This window comes from Callorhinus ursinus, unplaced genomic scaffold (assembly GCF_003265705.2).
Source record: "Callorhinus ursinus isolate GAN/ISIS: 27379988/994484 unplaced genomic scaffold, GSC_fseal_2.0 scaffold13, whole genome shotgun sequence".
Taxonomy (NCBI): Eukaryota; Metazoa; Chordata; class Mammalia; order Carnivora; family Otariidae; genus Callorhinus; species Callorhinus ursinus.
The window spans coordinates 40,649,541-40,674,294 of NW_027397075.1; the positions used below are offsets into that span (position 1 = coordinate 40,649,541).

Below are 24,754 nucleotides of genomic sequence, written 5' to 3' on the forward strand. Positions count from 1 at the left end.
CCCCCCAAAACTCCTTCACTTGACTTCTGGACACAACTTCTTCTTTCTTCTTGTTCCCCGCTAGCTCCTCTGTTCCAACCTCCTCTTGCTGGACCCTCTACTTTCCTAATCTGAACACTGGAAGGAACCAAGGCTCAGTCTTTGGACCTTCCTCTTCTCTATAGCCTTGTTCCCATGGGGGGCACACCCAGCCCCATAGCTTTACATACCATGTCTAAACTAAGGATGCCCAGATTTATGCCTCCCAACCAGACTGCTCCCTGAACTCTAGACTCAGCCAATTGTCTCAAAGTGAGTATGTCTACGATGAAATAACTGACACATGCTCCCTACCATACCTGCTCCTCCTCACCAGTCTTTCTTATCTCACAAAACCAAGGTTCTATCAGTTGCTCACACCACAACCCTTGGAGGTGCCCGTGCCTCCTCTTTTTCTCTCATATGCCCCAACCACTTCATCACTACAACCTGCCAGCAATACCTTCAAGATCTCCGCAGCTCTTCCTAGTACGAGTTACTCCTACTTTTACTACTATCACTACCACCAAAACCAACACCACCACCATCACCATTATTACCATCATCTCCTCCTCCTCCTCCTCCAGTTCATGCTCCCAGAATCCCTTGCCTGCGTCTTTGTAAGGGTCCTGACCAGGCTCCTTGCTGCCACTCTTGCCCCCCATCCCACTGCCAGAGTCTATTTTCCACGTAGAGCTAGAGCAAGCCTTTTGAAATATAAATCAGGCCATAGCACTGCTCTCCTCAAAATCTTCTAAATGCTTCTTATCTTCCTTAGAATAAAATTTAACACCCTGCCCAAGGCCTTCAAGTCCTCATGTGATCTGGGACCTATATGACCTTACAGATCTCATCCTCTAGCACTTGTCACTTCATGTGCTCTGCTCCAGCCTCCTTCACTCATCTGCCTCACAGCTTTGTCCACATTTTTCCTGCTTGGATATTCACCAAGCCCGGCCTGTACCCCATTCAGCACTCTGCTGCAATGTCACCAGATCAGAAAGCCCGTTCCTGGCACCCTATGTGAATCAAACTCTCCATCAGGATCTAGCCCCCTTGCCCTACTTCATTCTTCCTTTGTGTGGATTCTTTGTGTCTCTGCTAAAATCCAAACTTCTTAAGAGCTGAGACTTATTTATTTTGTTCATAGTTGTTTCCCTTAGCACAGGGCCTGGCACATGGTAGGTGCCTGATACATTTTTACTGGATGAATAAATGACTATCACTGGATAGTCAAAAAATAATTCTATGATTTTACACATTATGGGGGAAAATGACAACATAAAAAGGAATTTTTAAAAACTCTACTAAATTACATCCCTTTAGGATAATAAGTCTTGACTGAGAGATTGTAATGCATAGGAAAGGCACACTTACTTCCTGATCACCGTCTTAGACTCTGATGAACTTGGGCTTCCATCTTCTTCACAGTTTGGGCTTGTCAGGTTTCCATACCTTTACAAATAAAAACAAACGAAAAAAAAAAAAAAAACAACAACAACAACCCCAGTCAGTGGTGTGGGAAAGCAACTCTATTCCATTTCAAACATGAGATAACAGTTTCTACTTCTCAGCAGTAATTAAGCAAAGAAATATTTATGAAGTAGCATCAAAAAGTGATATTGTGTGATATTAACTTAATGGGTATATGGATAGTCTTAAACAAAAAAGGGATTTCACAATGAATCACACTACTTAAACTAACTCTTAAACTTTCTCTTAAGAGTTAGCATTTCTTTGGAATCCTTCAGATGAAATTAGGCTTTTCCTCTTAGCAGGAGGATGGGGTATTACATGATGCAAAGATGGCAGATCCCTCACGGACTGGAGCGCCCAAAGCTATACCACTGCCCCTCTGCTCTGTCTCCTGAAGGAAGCATGGCCGTGTGTGGGTAGCTTTCACACTTGCACCAACGTAAGCACACAAGGACAGCTCCATGCTCTGTGATGAGGCTGGTCTCCGCGGGGATAAGTCCATTAGGAGAAGGGTTATGGAAGCCATTTTGGACCCTCAAGGAATGACTGAGACAAGGACTGAAGAACAGGATTTGTATGCTACGAGGAGAGAGGCTGTGGGGACATGGAGGCCGACAACTGGGCAAGGGGACACAGGGGGACGACTTTTTAGAAAGCGATAGGTGCTTAAATTTTTAAATGTGTCTCACTGTAAACTCAAAATTTACTAAACAATCAGTCCCTAATTGCAGTTAGCTGTTTTTCCAACTCCATATGTAAGCAAGCTTATTGCATACAAATATATCACATTTTGTTTGGTCCCAACAGTACACTTTAAATTCTTGAGAAGATGTCTTTTTATTAACTTATAATGAATGCCCTGACGATTTCTGCAGTTTCTCCTCCCCTCAGTGAAGAATCCCGAGATTCCTTGGCGTTTCACAAGCTGGTACTCTGTCCCAAAGTGTTGATAATAGAAATTCTATAATTGGTGGGTTTACATTTTTAAAGAGAACACTTTTGTCTTCTACTAATGGGATTAAAGGCCCCAGTACCCTTATGTTCCTTGTTCCTAGGATTTACAAATCCTTTTAGAAATAAAAGCCCACCATCTGGCTTGACTGAATGCCAGCCCGTCTGGTCTCCCTACCACCCTATCCCCGTAGTTTCCAGTCTGCACCCTGCGGCATTAGCCCCCCTCCCCTCCACCTGCTCCTCTCTCGAGCTCATCAGCCTTATGGACTTCTTGGCCTCTCAAACCTATTTTCCACTGGCCTCCACCCTCCCTATTCCTCTCCATTCTGTCTGCACCTGTTATTTAGAGGGCTTCCAGGGCCACCCTTTGCTTTTCCTGAGATAAGAACTTAGTCAGATTAAGATTTATTCAGCCCCATGTGAGCAAGGCAGGGATGCAAAATGAGATTTCTCCTAAACAAACAAGAGTTTTTGGCTCTCTCCCTGGCCACCATCATAGTCAACCATGTCTCCCTCTTCTCTCACAACAGGCTTTGTGGTTTATGTAAGCAGGAAAGATTAGGGCAGGTGCAGTGGAGAGTGGGGCTCTGGGAGAGCCGCGGTACCTTCCACCTATCTGACGAGACAGAGCCATAAACTCTTCTCCTGCCAGCCCTCAGCAACTAAATGTGGGACCTAATCTTTGTTTTTGTCATATTCCGTGTTAGGTCATTAATTCTCTCTGGTTATCCAGGAAATACGGCACTTTTATCGCCCAACTGGAAGCTGGGAAAGATATGCGCCTGATATTTTTCTTTTTTAGACGTGTTTCTACTAAAAATCTCCTGGTCTTCCTCTTCCTTGTCTTCACTTTAGCTTCTCAGACTCTACTGCTCTTTCTCTACATTTTTCAGACTCCGGAGCTGAGCTGCTGGTTGGGATGACACGAGCACCTATCCCAGGTCCCCTCCAAGAATGGGATGCCACAGAAGGAGTCAGGTGCTGTCAAGACGGACTAAGCAACTTATACTGGTGAATGATGTTCGCTCTCATTAATTAATCTGGTACCATCTGCTCAGAACATGTGCTCAGAAGACCCCATGCATACTTCTCTCAGCCGCCAGAGTTGTCTACAGAGTCCTAATCAGGACCAGAATGACTGGTTGACGATACTCTGGAGACCAGTGAGGACCATCAAGAAGAAAGCAAGGGATGTCTGGTAGCGTGCGCTACGCTCCGGGTGCTCAGGCTGGTCTCCACCCAACCCACCAAGAAATCCTTTTGGCTCTGCCTTTATGACATACCCTGAGTCCAAACCCTTCTCATCACTTCTACCCTCGCTCAAACTACCACCACCTTTAGTCTAGATCAATGCAATAGCCACCTAACTAGTCTCCTGGCTTCAGCTCAGCGCGATCCTGGGCGATGTAAATCCCACCCCGTCACTGCTGGGCGCAGAACCCTCCCGTGGCTCCTGTTCCACTCTGAAGAAAGGCCAAAGTCATACCTGCCTCATGAGGCCCTAAAGGACTTGCTCTGATACCTCTGACCAAGTCTCCCACGCCCACTCAGTCTCCCTCAGCCTCACTGGCCCCCCTTGCTGCTCCACCCACACCTGGGCATCCTCCTGGCTCAGAATCTCTGCGCTCCTCTCTCTGCCCCTGCGAGCAGCACCTCCCTTGGCTCCTGTGGGGCTCTGCTCAAACGGCACTTTCTCAGCGAGGCCTCCCTTGTCCACCCTATGTAAGACCAACACTCATGACACTGTTTTATTTTCCTACACAGCCTTTAGCACCTTCTCATATACGGTCTTATTTAGTTACTGTGTTCATTGTCCATTGGAACATAAACTCCATGAGAACAAGATTCCTGTCTCTTTTGCGCACCCAGTAGGCATGCTGATGGCTTCTTGTTTGGGGGCAAATGAATGGCCTGGTGGGGTTCCCTAAGCAGACATGAAGAGACTTCTCAACTACGAGGCTCGGATCTGTTGTTGCAAGGGCACCATCTGGCTTTTTGCTTATACAAGTGTCTTAACCTGTCTGTGCCTTCATTCCTAAAGTCTAGGATCATAAAAAAGCTTTAGGATAGCTGTGATCCAAAAATCTAAAACCGAAATGCAAAAGAAATAAAGTTTTAAGATCTTAAAGCTGAGATCTTGGAGGTATAAGCAATATGGAATGGCAAAAACCCAAAATGTATATACGGTTTTACAAAGGAGACCTTCAGAAGCAAGATAAAATTAAAGAGCCTGTAACCCTCTGGAATTTCATGGGGAGGGGATGATTATTTACCCCTGCACTTTTCTAATCATTAGAGAGAATTAATGCCTTACAGAAAAGAAACTAGACCAGCACTGGAATTAAGAACTCTTTAATGTTCAAGCTAGGTCAGTCGAGAGTTAGTTTTACTAGATTAAGAGCATTTCTTTGATGTTTCCTGGACCCTCTCATAGCTTCCCATCAAAAACCAAAGTCAAGTTCAATTCATTTACTCCAGGGGAGTAAATAAAAAGGGGGTGTGTGTTTAATTAATGGCAGTAGAATAGCTACAGACGAACCTGTCAACAATGTCACCCCCTATTTCTGCAAAGTCTCCCCAGGATTTAAGATCAAAGCGTCAATCTCTTAAGAAGGCTTGCCAATGAGAAACTGGCCTTCTTTAAATGGTAACTCATAAAACTTAAAATACAAATTGTCAGAATGACTTTGGACATGGTTTCCCATGTATCACAAGGCAAAGGAAAGATTTACAGATGCCTCTTAAAGTACAGTCTTAAGCAATTATTTGCTGCGGCCTAAAAATTACTAGAAAAAGAAAAACAAAACCATGTTTAAATGGTTGCTGATATTTTAACAGGAAACAGTTTTTTCCAGAGGGGACAGATATTATTGTTGGGAGCCTATCTGGGCAAATGAAATGTTTAATATGTGTTTGAAGGGAGGACAGGAGTATTTGCGGTTCAAAGAAATCCTAAGATAAAGCTGTCCTCAGGGACAGTCTTTCTGGTTCAGGGACACTTTCGAACTTTTGCTCCCTAACGGAAAAGGGAGTAATACCAGACCAGGATGGGGGTAATCCTGAGGAACTTTTCAGGCTCCACTTGATTCCAGCAAGTGATCCAATAACAATAGCATATAATAATTACTGAGTGCAGACCACGTGCCAGGTCCTGCGCTAAGCACTTTATATGGATGGTTTCATTGAATTCTCACAATAATCCTATGTGATATTATTATTCATATTTTACAAATGAGAAAATGAGGCCCAGAGAGCTGAGGTAATTTGCCCTCGAAGACACAGCTAATACGTGGAACAGAGATTGGAATCATGACAGTCGGACTCTAGAGCCCAGTCTCCGAGTCACTACCAGATCACATGAGCTTGAGTTATTTTATTAATTTTATGTCCTCCGATGTACTAGATTATAACTTCTTTGAGGTCAGAAACCTTATTCTTTGCATTCATTTACCCAATCCTTCATCCTTTTACGCATTTAGTCCCCATTCAAGGAATATTTGTTAAGGCCTATGTTCAGGTACTGTTCTTGGCATTGGGGATACAGGCTGCGAACAAATCAAAGGCCCTGTTTTCAGGGAGCGGACACTGTAGTGGGGGGAGGTAGACGATAAAATAATAATTAGTTAATATATACCAAGTCAGAGAGTGAAAAGTGCAATGGAGAAAAATAAAGCAGGTAGGGATGATCAGACATGGCTCTCTCACACGAGGTATTCAGACAAGGCCCGAGGTGAACGTGCCCATGATGTAACATCCTCCAGAAGGTGAGGGAGTGGGCTCTACAGATCTCTAAAGAGTCTTCCACGCAGAGGGGGGAGCCATGGCAGAGGCCGTAGCCCAGTGGCAGAATGGTGTGCTTGAGAAGCATCAAGAACTCCACGACGGAAGTAAAGGGAAGGCAGGAGATGGGGTGCAGAGGTGACAGGGACCGTTCAGGAGGCTTCATAGGCCATGGTGAGGACTTTGGTTTCATTCTCTTATCTTACTCACTGCTATATCCCCTGAGGCAGCAATGGAGCCCGCTCTTAGGGGACACTCAATAAACATTTGCTAAATGAATGAACTAATACCATCTCCTGTGGAAAGAAAGGAAAGGCTGGGGAGGAAGGAGAAGGGAGGAAGTCACTGACTGGGGATAGATGAAAGAACACAGAGGAAGAAGCAAAGGGAAGCGAGACCTCACATGAAGCTGCTGACTCCAGGACCTCTGGGAGTCTCTGTTCCTCTAATAAACCCCAGCCCGTGAACACACAAGGAGGTTTTCTTTAACTGACCCATGGGAACACAGATCAGGTATGAGGAAAATGTTCAGAAGCTGACCTTGACTCAGGAGAATGATACGGGTGAAAGAGCCGGCAGATGTCTGGAACACCAAGGAAGCTTTGATTACGACTGGGGATCGTATCCCACAGATCAGTAAGAGGGATGTTTTTAATCACTCTAAATAATATCCTTCAGAGCAGGCACTCTCCACCCAAGTCTGACCTCAGAACTGGGTCACTGCCACCAAGTCTACCTTGGAAAGGTCTTGTTACCACCATGGAGCTGGTTATTCAAGGAGAAAACAAAGGTCAAAGACTCTCTGTTCTCTTGCAAGGGGCCAGTGATGCTAAGCATGGAATGTGCTTTCCAGTCATAAGAGCTGGTTCTCCAGGCACTTTTACCATGATGAGAAAAACCTAGAAGACCCAGAAAGAGCTACCGTCCTCCCCTCTAGGCCTTTGCTGGGAAGGGCCCTCCATCTTTGATGCTCTTCCATTCTCCACATTACCACCATGGTATCCCTGACAGTTAAGGCACCATTAAAGCAAAGAGTACCTAGTCTTTCTGTTGCACTTCACAGTTTCAAAATGCTTCACAGTTATAAAATTTTCCTTGAGAAGAATACCTTCACCCCTTGCCCCAACCCACAACTGTCTGAAGAGGAGACCAAAAGGACAAAGGTCTTACAACCCCTGTTCTTCCAGAGAAAGAAAACCAAAAGGTCTCTCTTGCTATAACTTGCTTCCATCCAACTTTAGAATTATTCCCTAAGTATGATGGGTTTCACACCCTTGCTGTAAGGTTTCTTCTATTTTCCTCTCCAAGTCCTGGTCATCCATTTCTCTTCTTTGGTCCATTTTTCCCCCATCACAGCTCAGTGGCTCATCAGTATTTCCTCCTTCCACTTCTAGTGTGTGGCAACTGCAAACAATCAACTGCAAATACATCTGGGTAGTATCCTACAGTGGCCGCGGCCACAGTGAAAGACAACAGAAGAAATGCGGTTACATCTGGGGTGGCGAGCAGGCAACACTCGGACAACCACAGAGTCTGTTAGCGGGTCGAGATTTGTCTTAGGTTTAAAATGAATTAATACATTACCAACGAATCAGTGCAAGTCTGTAGCTTAGTTTTCCCCACCCACGAGAAGGTGCTATGGAAGATCTCGTCAAGAACCTCATGAAATAGGCTATGTGAAACCTTGTACAATGAATATGAGGGTAGGACTGTGGTTTCCTATCATTCATTTTTAGGATTCCTTTTCTCCCCTATGCCTACAAAAACTCAATAGAGCATCAATTTATATGTCATTCTCAAGGGCTAAGTTCTCTCCTGCACACACACACACACACACACACACACACACACACGTAAAAAAAGGCAAATGTCAAGTAAGAGAAAAGTGATATACTAAAACTAACTCAAAAACAGTCCTTTAACTTTGATTCAGACACACCTTTTTTAAACCATTTAATTTACTTTAATGAAATTAATGAATTTAATTTCCAGAACCATACTTATCTGCCCCATCATGATATAAGGTAGGAGCAGGGCCTTCCTCTGACTCATAATGGCCACCTATGTGTTGTGTCCCATCATCCATGCTAGAGAGCCTATGCCTGGAGGGTCCTTGGATGAACCAATGGAAGTCTAGGAATCCCAAGCAGTATGCAAAATTTGATGATGTGCTTTTTTTCTATATGGCTGATCCACAGTTTCTAGCAAATTCCTAAAGGGGCTTGTGATCAAGCCCTCCCACCACCTGCTGGAAAATGGCCAAGACCACTTCTTTAGATTATCAAAGCTGAACTGAAAACTGGAATACATTCCAGTTACTCTTCAGGATATATGTACCTTGCCTTTCAGTTTTTCTGTCAGTTTTGTTTTGTGGTTTCCAAACAAATGCACATTAAAAAAACAACCCCTGCTGAGCAATTTGGTATTCTTTTCTACAAAGGAAGGATAATTGCATGTCCTCTCTCCCTTTGTCAAGTGAAATGAGAAAGAAAGAAAAAGAGAAAAGAAGGAAGGAAGAAAAGCTACTTCACAGAAACATTTTTATCTCATCTCAAGAGAATACAGCTAGCCCAGTTATAACCTGAGGTGAAGTCTTCAACAGCATCCCTTCAGGGTCTACTTCTCAGAACCATCACTACCAGCCCAGAAAGCTAGGGTTCTACAGTCACCACAGTTCCCACAGAGAATTCCCACAGTGCTTCTGGGTGAAAGTTAGGTCCATTTGGCAAACATAAACAAGGATTTACCAAAGACTGCCAACCCAGCAAGGAAGAGAACTTACTTTCATTTCCCCTCAAGTTATTATGGTTGGGCATAATTCTAAAACTGTACCAAATGAAATTTTTCTCGTTAACCTAAAGCAGTGGTGTCATCACACAGACAGAAGAGTAACAGTGTTTGTCTTGTTGAGGCTAAGCCCTGTCCTTTGTCTCCTGCCATGCTTCCCAGGGCTGAGTGAGCCATGGGTGCTCAGGGCATGATGTTCCGGACAGAACAAAGGTGAAGGTGAATCAACACCTGACCTTCAGCTTCCTTGAGCAGCCTAGGAGCATCAGATTTTTGGAGTCAATCTCCCTGACGAGAATTCTCTGTTTTTATCAAATTGTGAACTTCTCCAACAGACCAAAAATTTTATTGATGTTGTTTTCGTTTTCTATTGCTGCCATAACAAATTATTACAGACTCAGTGGCTTAAACAACACAAATTTATTCTTTTATAGTTGCATAGGTCAGAAGTCCAACACATGGTATCAGCATGACTGTGTTCCTTTCTAGAGGTTCTAGGAGAGAATCCATTTAATTGCTTTTCCTAGCTTCTAGAGGCTGCCCATACTTGGCCTATTGTCCCCTTCTTAGATCTTCAAAGTCAGCCACACAGCATCTCTCTGATCCTGTTTCCATCCTCACCTCTTTTTCTCTGATTCTCTTTCACCTCCACCTTTCACTGTCTCTCGCTGAGAGACAGCAAGAGAGAGAGAGAGAGAGAGAGAGCACAAGCAGGAGGAGTGGCAGGCAGAGGGAGAGAGAGAAGCAGGCTCCTTGCTGAGCCAGGAGCCTGACACGGGGCTCAATTCCAGGACCCTGGGATCATGACTTGAGCTGAAGACAGATGCTTAACCAACTGAGCCACCCAGATGCCCTTCCACCTTTCACTTTTAAGGACCCTTGTGATTACATTGAACCCACTCAGATAATCCACGATAATCTCCTTATTTTAAGGTCAGCTAATTAGCAACCTTAATTCTGCTTTGCCTGGAACCCAGCATATTCATATTCCAGGGATTAATACTGGACATCTTGGGGGGGGGGGCATTATTCTGCCTGCCATGGATGGTTATGTAAGTTATTATAGATGTTATATCTTTTATCATTTTATGAGCTAAACTGTTTTTCTCCACCAGATAAAGCATGAACCAGCAAGAGTATGGGGCCTTTCATGAGGACATGCCTTATAAAAGCTTTCAATGCTCTTTTCAATGTTAGAAACACTGATACCAAAAGATTCTCACAGCCCTTGTCATAATCCTCTTTTCTATCAGCAAATATTTTTATCTTCCTAATAGTCACAGTAAATAAGATATGAGTCCAATTTATCTTTCAACAAACAGCCTTTTTTTTCTAAACCCATAACATCTACACCATCCAAGGGTTTTCTTGCCTGTGGGGTCATAAACACTCAAACCTAGAGAAAATCTATTTAAACTCATCTGATATAAAACAAATCTAAGAAATAGCTTTCATTTTTTAAGAAATTCTCACTCTAGCGGGATATCCAGTATGTCTGTATTTTAAGCTGGAAAAGGAAACAAAGGAATGTTATGATTTCCTGAAAGCTTTCCCACTATATGAACGTGATGAGCATCCTGGAGCCAAATGACCAATAAATCTCAACTTTTTCATGGATTCTCAGACAAAAGACTCAATAAGTGAACCACTCTATTTGTTTCCACTTGATTTTGTAGTGAGTTGGAGAGGGGAATTACTAAAATAAATGAAGAGAATGGTACATCATTATTTTGACAAACTTTTCTATGTAAGTGACAGAAGTTAGATATAAGTAAATTTCAGAAGCAAAAGTGTAGGAAAAATCACATTATGAGTTTAATAATAACATTTAATACACATGTTACTACTGTGAGAGACCAGCAACTGGAGTTGACTTATGGTTACCACTGTAAGATGCTATGAGGCCCTAGTCTAAAGAGGTTAGATTCCAGTATCTGCTCAGAGTTCTTTGTTCATAACCCTCTGTCCTTGGACCTGAAAGAACAGAGGGAAGATATTAAAAACTCTGCCTCCCACTAAAAGAAAAGGAAGTAATGAAATCTTATGAGCAATGCATACAAGCACAAATCTAGGAAAACTGGGCAAGTGCATAGTTCCATTTCAGAACTAAATTTCAGAATTATTTTAAAATGAGGTTTAATATCTCAAAAAATCTCAAAATGCTTACCCAGCTCCTCATGCTAAGAAAGCATTTGAGAGCTGAATGTATTTGTGTTATGAGCTTTTGAAAGGATGTTTACTATGACCACCTCACAGTTCCCAGGGGCAACAAAGATTTTTTTGAAAAGTGTACATTCACTCAAAAAATGAGAAGAAAGCCACAAAGAGGTAGAAAATATTTTCAAAAGACATATATTATAAAGATTTTTATCCAAAATATACAAACTCTCCTAAAATTCAACAGTAAGAAATTGAACAACATGATTAAAAAATGGGCAGAAAAGAACTTCCAGTTTTCAGTCCAGCAGGAGCTTACAAGTAACCACTCCATCCTCACAACAAGTGAAAAGCTGACTAAACTGGAAAATGAACAACTATTCTTAGATCCATCAGAAAAGTGAGTTCACAGGGCAAACCACTGCTCCTCATAACTGAAGAGCAGACAGGCAGATAAAAGAATCACAACTTGTCAGAGCAGAAATTCCATGGAAACCAGTGCCAGGGTAGGAAAACCTGAACAGTAATTATTGAATTGCTGGAGGCTCAGTGAGGACAAGACTGAGAAAAACTACAGGGGGACCCAGTCACGATATACTGCCACACTTTTGTGAGTTTTACCTGTAGGAGACTGACCAGGTTCCCACAGTAAATATCAGAGAAAAATCTCCTGGTACAGGGGCACCTGGGTGGATCAGTCAGTTAAGCATCTGGCTTCAGTTCAGGTCATGATCTTGGGGTCCTGGCATCAAGCCCCATATCAGGCTCCCTGCTCAGTGGGGAGTCTGCTTCTCCCTCTCCCTCTACCCCCTCCCCCACGATCATGCTCTCTCTCTCTCTCTCTGTCAAATAAATAAATAAAATCTTAAAAAAAAATGTCTCCTGGTACTTCGAGCAAGGGAAGGTGAAAAGGAACCATCTTGAAATACACCAGAGTATTCTGTTCTTCTTAAGAACACCTGCTCTCAAGACAAGCTATTTTACCAGAGCTTAATCTACCCAGGGAAAGGAAAATGCTGCTCTAGCCTTTTCTAGCCTTCCATGTGGGGGAAGGGAAATACCCATCTTGAGGCCCATCCTGGCCATCCTTTCACTAAGGGAGAGGGGGGAGAAAAAACAACTAAGAAACACTGGTGAAGTTCACAGTCCAGGGGCACAGGTTCACCATTAGATTGAAACCTAATCATAGGATTACAGAAAGCTTCCCTTCCCCCTACATTTCAAGTACATCAGGAAAGACCAATTTCCTTTTACTGGATACATAATATCCATCTTTCATCAAAATGTTACAAGACAAGCTAAAAAGCAAAACAAAACAAAACAAAACAAAACAACCAAACACATTGTGAAGAAACTGGACAAGCATCAGAACCAGAGTCAGATACAGCAGGAATGGCAGAAATAGCAGATTGGGAATTTTTTAAAACTATGATTAACTTGTTAAGGAAAAAGTAGACCATATACAAGGATAGATAATATAAGCAGAGAAATGGAAATAAAGGATAAGAAAGAAATGCTAGAAATCAAAAATATTGTAACAGAAATGAAGAATGCCTTTTAGGGACCCATTAGTAGATTCTGTAGAGAAAGAATCTCTACACTTGAGAATATGAAAATACATACTTCTAAAACTGAGACACAAACAAACAAACACAAATACACAAAAACAAATTAAAAATCCTCCCCAAAAGAACAGAATATTAAGCATTATGGGACAATTACAAAAGGTATAACATATGTGTAATGGGAATACCAGAAGGAGAGGAAACAGAAACAATATCTAAGGAATAAAAAAGAAAAAATGAATGAGAATTTCCCCAAATTAATGTCAGACACAAAACCACAAATTCAAGAAGCTCAAAAAACACCAAGAAAGATAAATGCCCAAAGCACTACACCGTGGCATATCATGTTCAAACTTCAGAAAATCAAAAACAGAGAAAAAACCTTGAAAAAAGTCACAGAGAACAAAACAAAACAAGAACACCTTACCTATAAAGAGCAAAAATCAGAATTATATCCAAGTTCTCAGAAGCTATGCAGGCCAGAAGAGAGTGAAATGCAATACCTAAAATGTTGAGAGAAAACCCCACCAACCTGGAATTCTGTACTCTTCAAAACTATCCTTCAAAAGTGAAGGAGAAATAAAGACTTTCTCAAATGAACAAAAACAAAAATCAAGGAATTTTTAGCCAGTAGAACTGCCTTGGAAGAAAGGTTTAAAAAAGTTCCTCAGAGAGAAGGAATATGAGATAGGTCAGAAATCGTATCTACATAAAATTCACACAAGAATAAACAGACAATCTGAATAGGCCTATATTTGTTAAAGAAGGTTATTGATCAATAATCAATAACCTTCCAAAACAGAAATGCTAGGTCCAGATGGGATCCCTGGTAAGTTCTACCAAACATTTAAGGAAGAAATTATACTGATTCTCTACAACGTCTTTCAAAGGTAGGATCAGAGGGACTACTTCCTAACTCATTCTATAAGGCAAGTATTAACCTAATACCAAAACCAGAGAAAGACATTATAAGAAAACTACAGACCAATATCTCTCATGAATATAGATGCAAAAACTCGCAAAAGAAAAAAACAAATTGAATCCAACAATGTAAACAAAGAATTATACACAATAAACAAGTTGGATTTATTCCAAGTATACAAAATGGGTTCAACATTTGAAAATCAGTTCATGTAATCCATAACATCAATAGTTAATGAAGAAAAATCACATGATCATATCAATAGATACAGAAAAGGTATATGACAAAATCAAACACTCATTCATGATAAAACTCTCAACAGACCAGGAATAGGGAAAAATTTCCTCAACTTGATAAATAACATCTACAAAAATCTACAGGTAATATCATACTTAACAATGAGAAACTCAAAGCTTTCCCACTCACATCAGGAACAAGGCAAGATGTCCCCTCTCACCACTGCATTTAAACATTGTTTTGGAAATCCTAGCTAATACAAAAAGCAAAAACAAAAAACAAGAAAAGGAAATAAAGGGAAAACAGATTGAGAAGAAGGAAATAAAACCATCTTGGTTTGCAGATAACATGATTATCTATGTGGAAAATCTGAAAAAAAACATCAACCAAAAACTCTGGGAACTAATAAGTGATTACAGTAAGATTGCAGAATACAAGGTTAACATACAAAAGTTAATTGCTTTCCTATATACTAGCAATGAGCAAGTGGAATTTGAAATCAAAAACACATAAACCCTTCACATTAGCACCAGCCCCAAAATGAAATATTAGTATAAATCTAAAAAAAATGTAAAAGATTTATATGAGCTAAACTATGAAACCCTTATGAAAGATATCAAAGAAGAACTAAATAGAGAAATGTTCCATGTTCATGGATAGGAAGACTCAATATTGTCAAAATGTCAGTTCTTCTCAACTTGATCTATAAATTCAATGCACGCTCAACCAAAATCCCAGCAAGTTATTTTGTGGACATTGACAAATGGATTTTAAAGTTTATTTGGAGAGGCAAAAGACCCAGAATAACCAACTCAATTTTGAAAGAGAACAAAGTCATAGGATTGATGCTACCTGATTTCAAGACTTGCTGTATAAGGCTACAGTAATCAAGACTGTATGGTAATGGTGAAAACAGATAAACAGATCAATGGAGCAGAAGAGAGAATCCAAAAATAGACCCACATGAATAGAGTCAACTGATCTTCGACAAAGGAGCAAAAGCAATACAATGAAGCTGTAGTCTTTTCAACAAATGATGAGTGATAGAACAACTGAATATTCACATGCAAAAAAATGAAATCTAGATACAGACCTTATACCTTTCACAAAATTCAACTCAACAGACCTAAATGTAAAACATGAAACTATAAAACTTCTAGACGATAACATAGGAGAAGACTTAGATGATCTTGAGTATGTCCTTTTCTTTTTTTTTTTTAAGATTTTATTTGTAAGTAATCTCTGTACCTAATGTGGGGCTCAAACCCACAATCCCTAGAGATCAAGAGTTGCATGCTCCACTGACTGAGACAGCTAGGTGCCGCAACAATGTCCTTTTAAATTCAACAGCAAAGGCACAAATCATGATAGAAAATATTGATAAGCTGGATGTCATTAAAATTAAAAACTTCTGCACTGCAAAAGACAATGTTAAGAAATGAGAAGACAAGCCAGAGACTTGGAGAAAACATTTGCAAAACTCATATCTGATAAAGGACTGTTATCCAAAATGTACAAAGAACTCTAAAAACTCAACAATAAGAAAACAAACAACACAATTAAAAAATGGGCAAAAGACCTAAATAGACACGTTGCCAAAGAAGATACACAGATGAGAAATAAGCACATGAAAAGATATCATATGTCATTATGGAACTGCAAATCTAAAATACAATGAGATACCATTACACACCTATCAGAATGGTCAAAATCTACAACACTGACGATACCAAATACTGACAAGGATGTGGAGCAACAGGAACTCTTGTTGACTGGGGTGGGAATGCATCCACTTTGAAAGACAGTTTAGCAATTTCTTATAAAACTAAACACACTCTTCCCCCATGATCCAGCATCTTTGCTCCTCGATATTTACCCAAAGGAGCCAAAAACTCAGATCCACACAAAAACCTATAGATAGGTGTTTATAGCACTTTTATTTTATTTTATTATTTAATTGCCAAAACTTAGAAACAACCAAGATACCTGCCCTTTAGTAGCTGAATAAATAGACTGTGGTACATTCAGACAATGGAATTTATTTGGCACTAAAAAGAAATGAGCTATTAAGCCATGAAAAGACAGTGGAGGAGCCTTAATTTCATGCTACTAAGTGAAAGAAGCCAATCTGAAATGGCTACATACTGAATGATTCCAACCATGTGACATTCTGGAAAAGGCAAAACTATGGGGGCAGTAAAAAAATCAGTGATTGCCAGGGATTGGGGTGGGGAGAGGGAGAGATGAATAGGCAGAGCACAGAGGATTTTTAGGGCAGTGAAACTATTCTGTATGATACTATAATGATGGATACATGTCATTATACATTCGTCTGAACCCACAGAATGTACAATACCAAGTGTGAACCCTAATTTAACTACGGACCTTGGTTGATAATGACATGTCTGTCAATGACTGTAACAAATGTACCACTCTAGTGCGGGATGTTGATAGTGGGGGCATGTGTGGGGGAAGGAGGTATGTGGGAACTCGCGGTACTTCCCACAATTTTGCTATGAACCTTAAATTCTATAAAAAAGTCTTTCTTTTTAAAGTACATATTGAGCCTTCACTGCCTTGACAGTAATGGTACAAGTCTTTAGATTTATTTGTCTGTCCCACTAAATGGAGGCAGACGCTGGGTAATATTTACGGTGGTACCTTCCAGTGTGAGTGCTCATAATAGGCATGAATAATATATAAACCATTATTTATCCATCGGACAGATAGTTCCTAAGCACCTACTGCCAGATACCATTCCTAAGGATACAGCCATGAACAGGATAGGCATGGTCACTAAGTGGGGGAATAGGGGAGACAGTCAAGAAATAAGCAAGATAAATAAGAGAATTTCCAATAGTAGAAAGTTCCATGAAGAAAGAAAAACTAACAGTAATTTCCTAAGCACTTAATATTTGCCAGCCACTATACTAAGAACTTTATATTATCAAGCTTAAACCTCATAACAACTCTGTAAATATTAGGGTTATTTTTCATTCTAACATTATAGATACGGAAACTGAAGCTAGTAAGATAAAGTAACTTGCCCAATGTTGCAGAGCAAGTGAGAAGTGCAAAACTGGAATCAAATTCATTTTCTCACTCCTGAGCTCATGCTCTAAACCATTACACTCTATTCATTACATGAATCTCATGACTAAAAGAAAGACAGGAAAACTGCTTTTCCCATAAATATCGTAAAACTCTGAAAGGAAACAGAAGCATATTTGGCACTTATGACAAAGTCTATGGAAATAAATAAAACATTTTCAAGCTTTATATTAAGTTTTTAATTCCAGTTAGTTAACATACAGTGTTATAGTAGTTTAAGGTGTACAATATAGTGACTCATCACTTCCATACAACACCCTGTGCTCGTCCCAAGTGCACGCCTTCATTCCCACCACCTATTTCACCCATCACCCCACCCCCGCCCCTCTGGTAACCATCAATTTGTTCTCTACAATTAAGTCTGTATCTGGATTTGTCTCTCTCTCTCATTTTTTCCCTTTGTTTTGTTTCTCAAATTTTACATATGAGTGAAATCATATGGTATGTGTCTTTCTCTGACTGACTTATCTTGTCAAGCTTTATAGTTGATCGACTCTTGCCTGTGCTGTGGAGGAACTGGTTTCACTCAGCAAGGTCAGCTCCATTCTTGCTGGTTATTGGTACAGCATCTTTTACATAGGAAGGTGTTACTACTCCAGGTGTCATAATGTATGGGTTTAAGATTACTATCTCCATAGTGGTAATATATTTGCATAAATCCTCCCAAGCTTTCTCATTTACTATACCCCTGTCCTCCAAGAAGGGTCCTCGTTGGGAAGTAGCAGATTCAGGTCAGTGGATTTGGCCTGAGCACATCAAATAAACAGAAATACTCTAGACACTCAAGACACTCAGACCCAAGAGTGACTTTGATGGTCCATGACCTATTTAACCACCCTACTTTGCTGGCCAACATCCAGTTTTGTTTGGGTAATATCCATCTCCCAAATCCTCTCTTAAGGATTAAACTTAACTAAGAAGTAAAAGAACTGAGAAAGAACTCTGTCTGTCTCTGTCATAGAATCTAGTTCTTATGTCCCAAGGATTGTACAAATTTTGATTATATACATTTATTTGTATGGTGATTTAATGTTACTTTTCCCCCATTAGCTATTAAATATGAAGAGTACAGGAGTCATGAACAGTTTGTCCACCATTATATACACAGCACCTTGTGCAGTAAAGTACATGGTACATATTAAACATCTGGTAACTATCATTTGAACAGATGAACAAATAGGAATATTGATGTCCAAGTGAATTGCTCACAACTACATGAAGAGAGTAATGTAGTTTCCAAGGAAAGTCCATTGAGTATAGCTGAGGGGGATCCCCAAATCACCCTTTCTTTTAAAATGGCAATAACAGATCATGGAAAGTAATATGGTAGGCTTGGAAAAAGATTCCAACTCAGAAAGAGGTAAGTTTTAATTCCAGCTCTGACACTTAGTGATTCAATGTTTCTGAGCCTCAATTTTCTTATCTGTAAACAGGGAAGTAACGTAATGATAAACTGAGATGAAGTCTGTGAAAATGCATGGCAAGAAAACATAGAAAGAAGAGATAAGTTCAGAGACCCCCTGAATTAGTCTCCTCTCTGTGACCTAAGCAAGCAAATTTAAGTCAGATTGGTCTTGAAGTAAAATGTATATGGATGCCTTTAACCTTTATCCTCTCCAAAAGTCCTCCACTGGGAGAATTCACTTGAAATGAAGGGGTATCTTTTGTTGATTTCACAAAAGATAAAAAAAAACAGATGTGCTCGGTTCTTTCCAAACTGTGAACTGAGTGTCAACAGTGCCTTAGCAAAAGTTTCTGGAGACACATTCATCCCTATTCTGCTTGTCCCTGGCATTCTGATTACTTTTGATATGAAGGATATGGATCAGAGAAAGACAGAATGATCAAGAAATGGCCCAAAAGTAGCTAATATGACAGGTGTCTGAAGAAAAATCTAGGTATGTGTATAAACATTTCATGGTCCTCAGTGAAGATCACTAGTTGAAGTAGGTTTCGCCCTACCTTTGAGGTTGGGTATTTTTAATGGGACCTAACTCCCTTACTTTTTTTTAATGGTATGGTGGGAAGAATATATGTTTAAGTGGAATGTATGTTTGAAGTTAAGAGAAAATAAATTCTCAAAGCATTAACACAAACAGCTGAGCCACAATTCAAAACTTTCTCTTAGGTTAAAAGGATGTCAGTGAGCCCTAGAATTAACTGAGGCATGGTGACAAGCACAGAAAACGGGATTCCTGGTGAACCTCTGATAACCCCAAGCAAGAGCAAAAGCAAACACATGGAATTAGCTATATATGACTTCAAACCACTGTCTATTGGTGAGACACAAAGACTCATATTAGCAGAATGAAAAAACTTTATAAAAAGATTTTTTTTTAAACCACATAAAGTTCCATATAAGAAAAGTCACAGGATTGGAAGTTTTAAGGAAAATCAAAGCTTGACTTCAAATAAGCTTTCCTCAACAACAAAAAACAAATAAGCTTTCCTCTGGGGGTAAATAAAGACCGCAGCATCTGCCTTCAATCCATTCTTGACTGGTTAGGATTAGCACATCCTATAATAACTCCTCAGTGTTGATTTCACAAAAGATAAGCAATCTACTATCAAGAAACCAAGAGAAATCATAAAAAAGTTACATCAGAGACTCACAAACAACCCTACCACGATTTACCAACAAGAAAAGAGTATATAAAATTTATCTTCAGAGAAGGTAAGTTTGTGCAATTTAATTGCTTACCTCCCAATTACAGACATTAAAACTCCCAACAAGCAATTTAAGAACCCAGTGTTCCACAGTATCTGCATTTTGGTTAAAATTAAACAAAGATTAACATCTGGCCACAAGACCTAAGTGAGTAGGAAATGGGAGAAAGAAATATTCATGTTGGGGTTTGTACATACATGGACAAATCAAATTTCCACAGAGGAAGCAAAATAAATGAGATTTACTTCTCCAAATTTCTACAGAACATGTTAGAGTTTCATTTTTACACCATCTGAAGTGGTTGCCTACTTGTTTTATGAGTGTAAGCCTTATCTTTTGCAGTAAAATATTAAGTTCTCGGGGTAGATTCAGGTTTTTGCAGAGCATATGGAATTTGAAGGGCCCTCTCTAAGAAAAAGAATACAAAATTGTGAATACAAATTATGTAAGAGAGTATTGCAAGTAAGTGAATGACCCTGGAGGTTAAGTACCAACAGCTTCACAGTAAATTCACCACAAGGGTGAGAACCAACCAAATCTTGTATTTCTGTTTCTTACAAATGCTGTCTTGCAGAGTACTGGGTATTTTATAGGCATTCAGTGCTTGTTGATTCCACTCATTCCAGAGGCAAGCAAAGGATAGGACTAGGAGATGAAATTTAAGGCCAAGCCATGGCCCATCCAAACAGGTCAAGATAAATCTTAACTCTTTTGTTCAGTTATACCTTAAATGATAGTTTGAACTAAATTAAATTTGAATTCTAAATTCAAATTATGAATTTGAATTCATGCTGATTGTGTTATTTATTAACTGTCATCCAGTTAATCTTTTAAAAATCCAAAAATGTGTATCTCCTATAATAGAACAAAGAGAAGATTTTAAAAATCATCAAATAAAAGCTGGATGTACATGAGTCACAGACTAAACACTCTAGTTCCTGTGTGTATGCCCACTACTTAGGATGAACAGCTGGATTCATGTGCACTCCTTTACTGACTGTGGACATCTGTGGCCTATTATCAGTAGAGTTGCCCCATAAGTAGAAGAGGTTGCCAATTCCAAAGGAAAACTTGTAGGAGTTTTTGATGGGCTGACCTATTTCCCCATATACTGTTGGCCAACCATATACTACTGCATATACGGCATCCTTCATATACACATGAAATAGCAAAAAGAAAAGTCATATAATTATCCAAGTTCTACTTATAGGTGTGAGATACTATACAAGCAAACAAACCATGAAAGAAATGACTCACTAATCCCACAGGTTCATACTCCAAGCTTAACATTTTAAGTGCTGCCATGCAAAAAACTACAGAACTTTCTATCTATGCTGAAGTCCAGAGTTATCCTTTCCAGATCAATGCACGATAAAGGATAGACAGACATTTTGTCAATGTTCCTGAATATGAACATATGAATAACCATCAGTCCAAATGATGTTACTCTGCCTTGCATCTACTGAGGAAAATATCTTGAGAAGAACTCACTGTTATCAATAACCTTAATCACACTGGAATAGAGCTTTATTATTAAAGGCCTTACTTAAGACTGATAGATATGACTGCATAAAAAATTGCTTTAAATGTCTCCATGAAAAATATTAATAAACAACTTTTATTTTTTTAATATTTATTTATTTGAGAGAGAGAGAGTACATGAGTGAGCGTGGGAGGGAAGGGCAGAGGGAGAAAGAAACTTAAACAGACTCTGAGAACCAAGAGTCCAACACCCAACCCAGGTGACCCATTAATAAGCAACTCTTAAAACCAAGGGACAGGGTCGCCTGGGTAGCTCAATCAGTTAAGCATCTGCCTTCGGCTCAGGTCACGATCCCGAGGTCCTGTGATCTAGCTCTGCATCGGGCTCCCTGCTCAGCAGGAAATCTGCTTGCTTTTCCCTCTAACTCGCTTCCCTGCTCCCCAACCCCTCCTCTGCTCATGCTCTATCTCTCTCTTTCTCTTAAATAAATAAATGAATTAATGAATTAATAAATAAAATAAATAAAACCAAGGGACAAATTAGGAAAAATATTTCTAACATATGATAGGCAAAAAACAAATTTCATAATATTAAAGAATTATAATCAGATGATCAATAATCAGATGACAATATTTCAAAACAAAAATAAGAAAAGGATATGAACAGACATAAACAGAAAACACAAATGCCCAGTATATGTTTTAAAGATGCTAAACCTCATTCACAAATATAAGAAACATAAACTTAAAAGCAATGAGCTATTTTTCAATGGACAGATCATGATAGAGATGGTTTCAATGGCAGAGGTGAAAACACCCATAGTTCACAAGGGTGTGGGGAAAGCGAAGGAACAGGCAACTCTCATTGTCTGTGACAGGAATGTGGCTGATACAGCCTTCTGGAGGGTGATTTAGCAACACCTTTCACATTTTAAAATGTTTATATATTTTGTCCCATTGATCACTCTTTTGTGAAATTATCCTACAGAATTCTCAAAGATACATATTCAAAGATACTCTTTGCAGCATTGTTTAAAAATTTAAAAAAATAAATTAAAAAACTAGAGAGAGCTTAACTGTCCATCCATAGAATAATCTATTCAATAAATACTATAAGGCCACTAAAAAGAATATGGTAATCCATCTATATGTGATTTTGAAATAACAGTATCTTACATTTCTTGAGCTTTCAATATGCCAGCCACTATTCTAACCTTTTCGCACATGTTAATTCTCTTAATGAATAAAAAGTCTCTAAGATGGGGTGCCTGGGTGGCTCAGTCATTTGAGCATCGGACTCTTGGTTTTGGCTCAGGCATGATCTCAGGGTCATGAGATCGAGCTCCACATTGGTCTCTGGGCTCATCGGGGAGTCTGCTTGAGATTCTCTCCCTCTCCTTCTGCCCCTTCCCTGACTTGTGCTCTCTAATAAAATAAATAAATCTTTAAAAAAAAATCTCCAAGACAGGTAAGTAAAAAAACAAAACAAAACAAATTTGCAGAACAGACTGTGTACTATGATTCTATTTATATCATATAAAAATATTTTTGACAAATATCAAATATGAACAAATATTATATATATTTATATAAGGGTATGTGTGTGTGTATATATGTATATATGCCCAGAAAAATTGGGGAAGAATACAAAAGGAATGGTCTACAGTGATTACCTAGGAGGAGTGGGACGTGGGGGAAAAGAAAATGTTTACTTTCATAATTTTCTGAATTGTTTGAAATTTTCACTATATATATATATGGATTACTTCTTTTTTTAAAGATTTTATTTATTTATTTGAGAGAGACAGACAGACATAGTGACAGAGATAGCGAGAGAGAGCACGAGCAGGGGAGAGGGACAGAGAGAGAGGGAGAAGACACGAGGTTTGATCCCAGGACCCTGGGATCATGACCTGACCAAAGGCAGACGCTTAACCAACTGAGCCACCCGAGGGCCTCTATTACTTCTATTTTTAAAATGTTAATACGTGTTATCTGCCTAACTAGATTATGGTCTATTTAATTTTTTCTTTCTACTTCTACAATTTTTTTAAAAAACCTAATAAAAGATATCTGGGAAAATGTAGCAATATGAGAAAACATGAATGTTTCTTTTTATACCCTTCTATGAGCACATGAGCGTATAATACTTTCAAAATTTTTTTAAAACCTAGCTAAAAGTCAGCATTCAACTACTCCAACAAAAACATCCTATCTCATTTCCTTTCTTATGCAGGAAACCCCAGAATATAAGGATTTAGATGAGAACTCTCATGTCTCTAGAACAATTGTCTGAATCATGACTTTCTTCCTCCCAGTATCGTCAATTTAATAATAATTTATTAAAAGGCCAAACTTAATTATAAATAAAGCAAAAATGAGGGGGAAAATACAATTATCAGTGTGAATTATAATATACACTGCTCTGCTATGTGTAACATGTGACTTAACAACATAACCTGAGGATAATATTTATGTGCACGTCCCTAAAGCAGTCGATGCGCAATAATTGTTAATAATATCATCACCATCATCATTGAAGCTACCATCCATTAGCTTCTTCCTACGGGTCTAATACTGAACTCCATGCTTCACATATATTAGCATATTTAATTCTCCCAGCAACCCCATAAGATTCCTGGTTACTGATTATTTACTAGAATAATATAAAATTATTAACATATGGAGAAAATTTTAGGGTGGCAAATAGTAACTGAAACCTACACGCAACTGAGTCTAGATTTACAGCATGTACTCCTAAATATTTTATAGATTTTTTATAAGGTATTTCTACCAGAAATAAACCATAAAGTGGGTCCTGAATGGCCTTCGTGCCACTTGTTCCAAAAGCTATTCCTTCCAGTTAATCCTTTCTCACGCATCCCACTCGGCATATTGAGCACAGGTGAATCCGAAACGCACACCTTCCCTCTGCAGAAAGCCTTTCTCATGTTTCTTTCATCTCACAAACTCCGTTAGAGTCTTACCTGTCCAGCAGCAGTTCGAGCACCTCTTTAGTGGAGGCAAAGCCTCTGTACGTTGACAGGAAGATGCTGATATAGGTAAAGTCATTGTCTCCAAAAGCCGTCAGCAGGTTCTCCACCAGCTTCTCCAAGGTGCCGGCTTTGATGGTCCTGATCTTACAGGTTTCATACTGACTGACTGTATGTCCTGGAGGCAGCTGGTCCCCTTCAACCTGTACAATGAATTCATGATTAGGATCAGGCGAAATGGCTCCCCAAAGTAAAACCGAGAATACTGAAACAATTGAAACACAACCTGTCACGTTTTCCCTGCTTTTATTTCATTTCCCTACGAGCCATGTAAGGCAATTCTCTCACCTGTGAGTGTAGCAGACCGAGGTGGTGGCGGGGGTGAGGGGGGTGTTACTTTACTTCATGGTGCTTACACTTGCTTCTACTTGATCCCCTGTCAAGAACCTGGTTGCCGGCCTAGAGAGGATGTTTCCCGTTGACCCCAGAATCAAGCTCAGCAGAAGTTAATCGATCATTTCCTTTGTATTGTTCCATGGTAAGCTGTCAAACTCATTCTTTTTTTTTTATTTTATTTTATTATGTTATGTTAATCACCATACAT

The 24,754-nt window shown here is 39.5% G+C and overlaps 1 protein-coding gene across 5 annotated transcripts in view; it reads right to left on the reverse strand.

Annotated features, from left to right (window-relative positions):
* The window catches only part of RGL1 (ral guanine nucleotide dissociation stimulator like 1), a 242,911-nt gene that overhangs the window by 61,259 nt on the left and 156,898 nt on the right, over nt 1–24,754 (reverse strand). For all 5 annotated transcript variants that reach the window (XM_025877976.2, XM_073900122.1, XM_025877978.2 and 2 more), the window contains 2 exons: nt 24,145–24,353; nt 1,396–1,473 (listed from right to left, as the gene is read on the reverse strand). In XM_025877976.2, the coding sequence (XP_025733761.1) occupies nt 1,396–1,473; nt 24,145–24,353 (287 nt within the window). The remainder of the gene's footprint in view (nt 1–1,395; nt 1,474–24,144; nt 24,354–24,754) is intronic.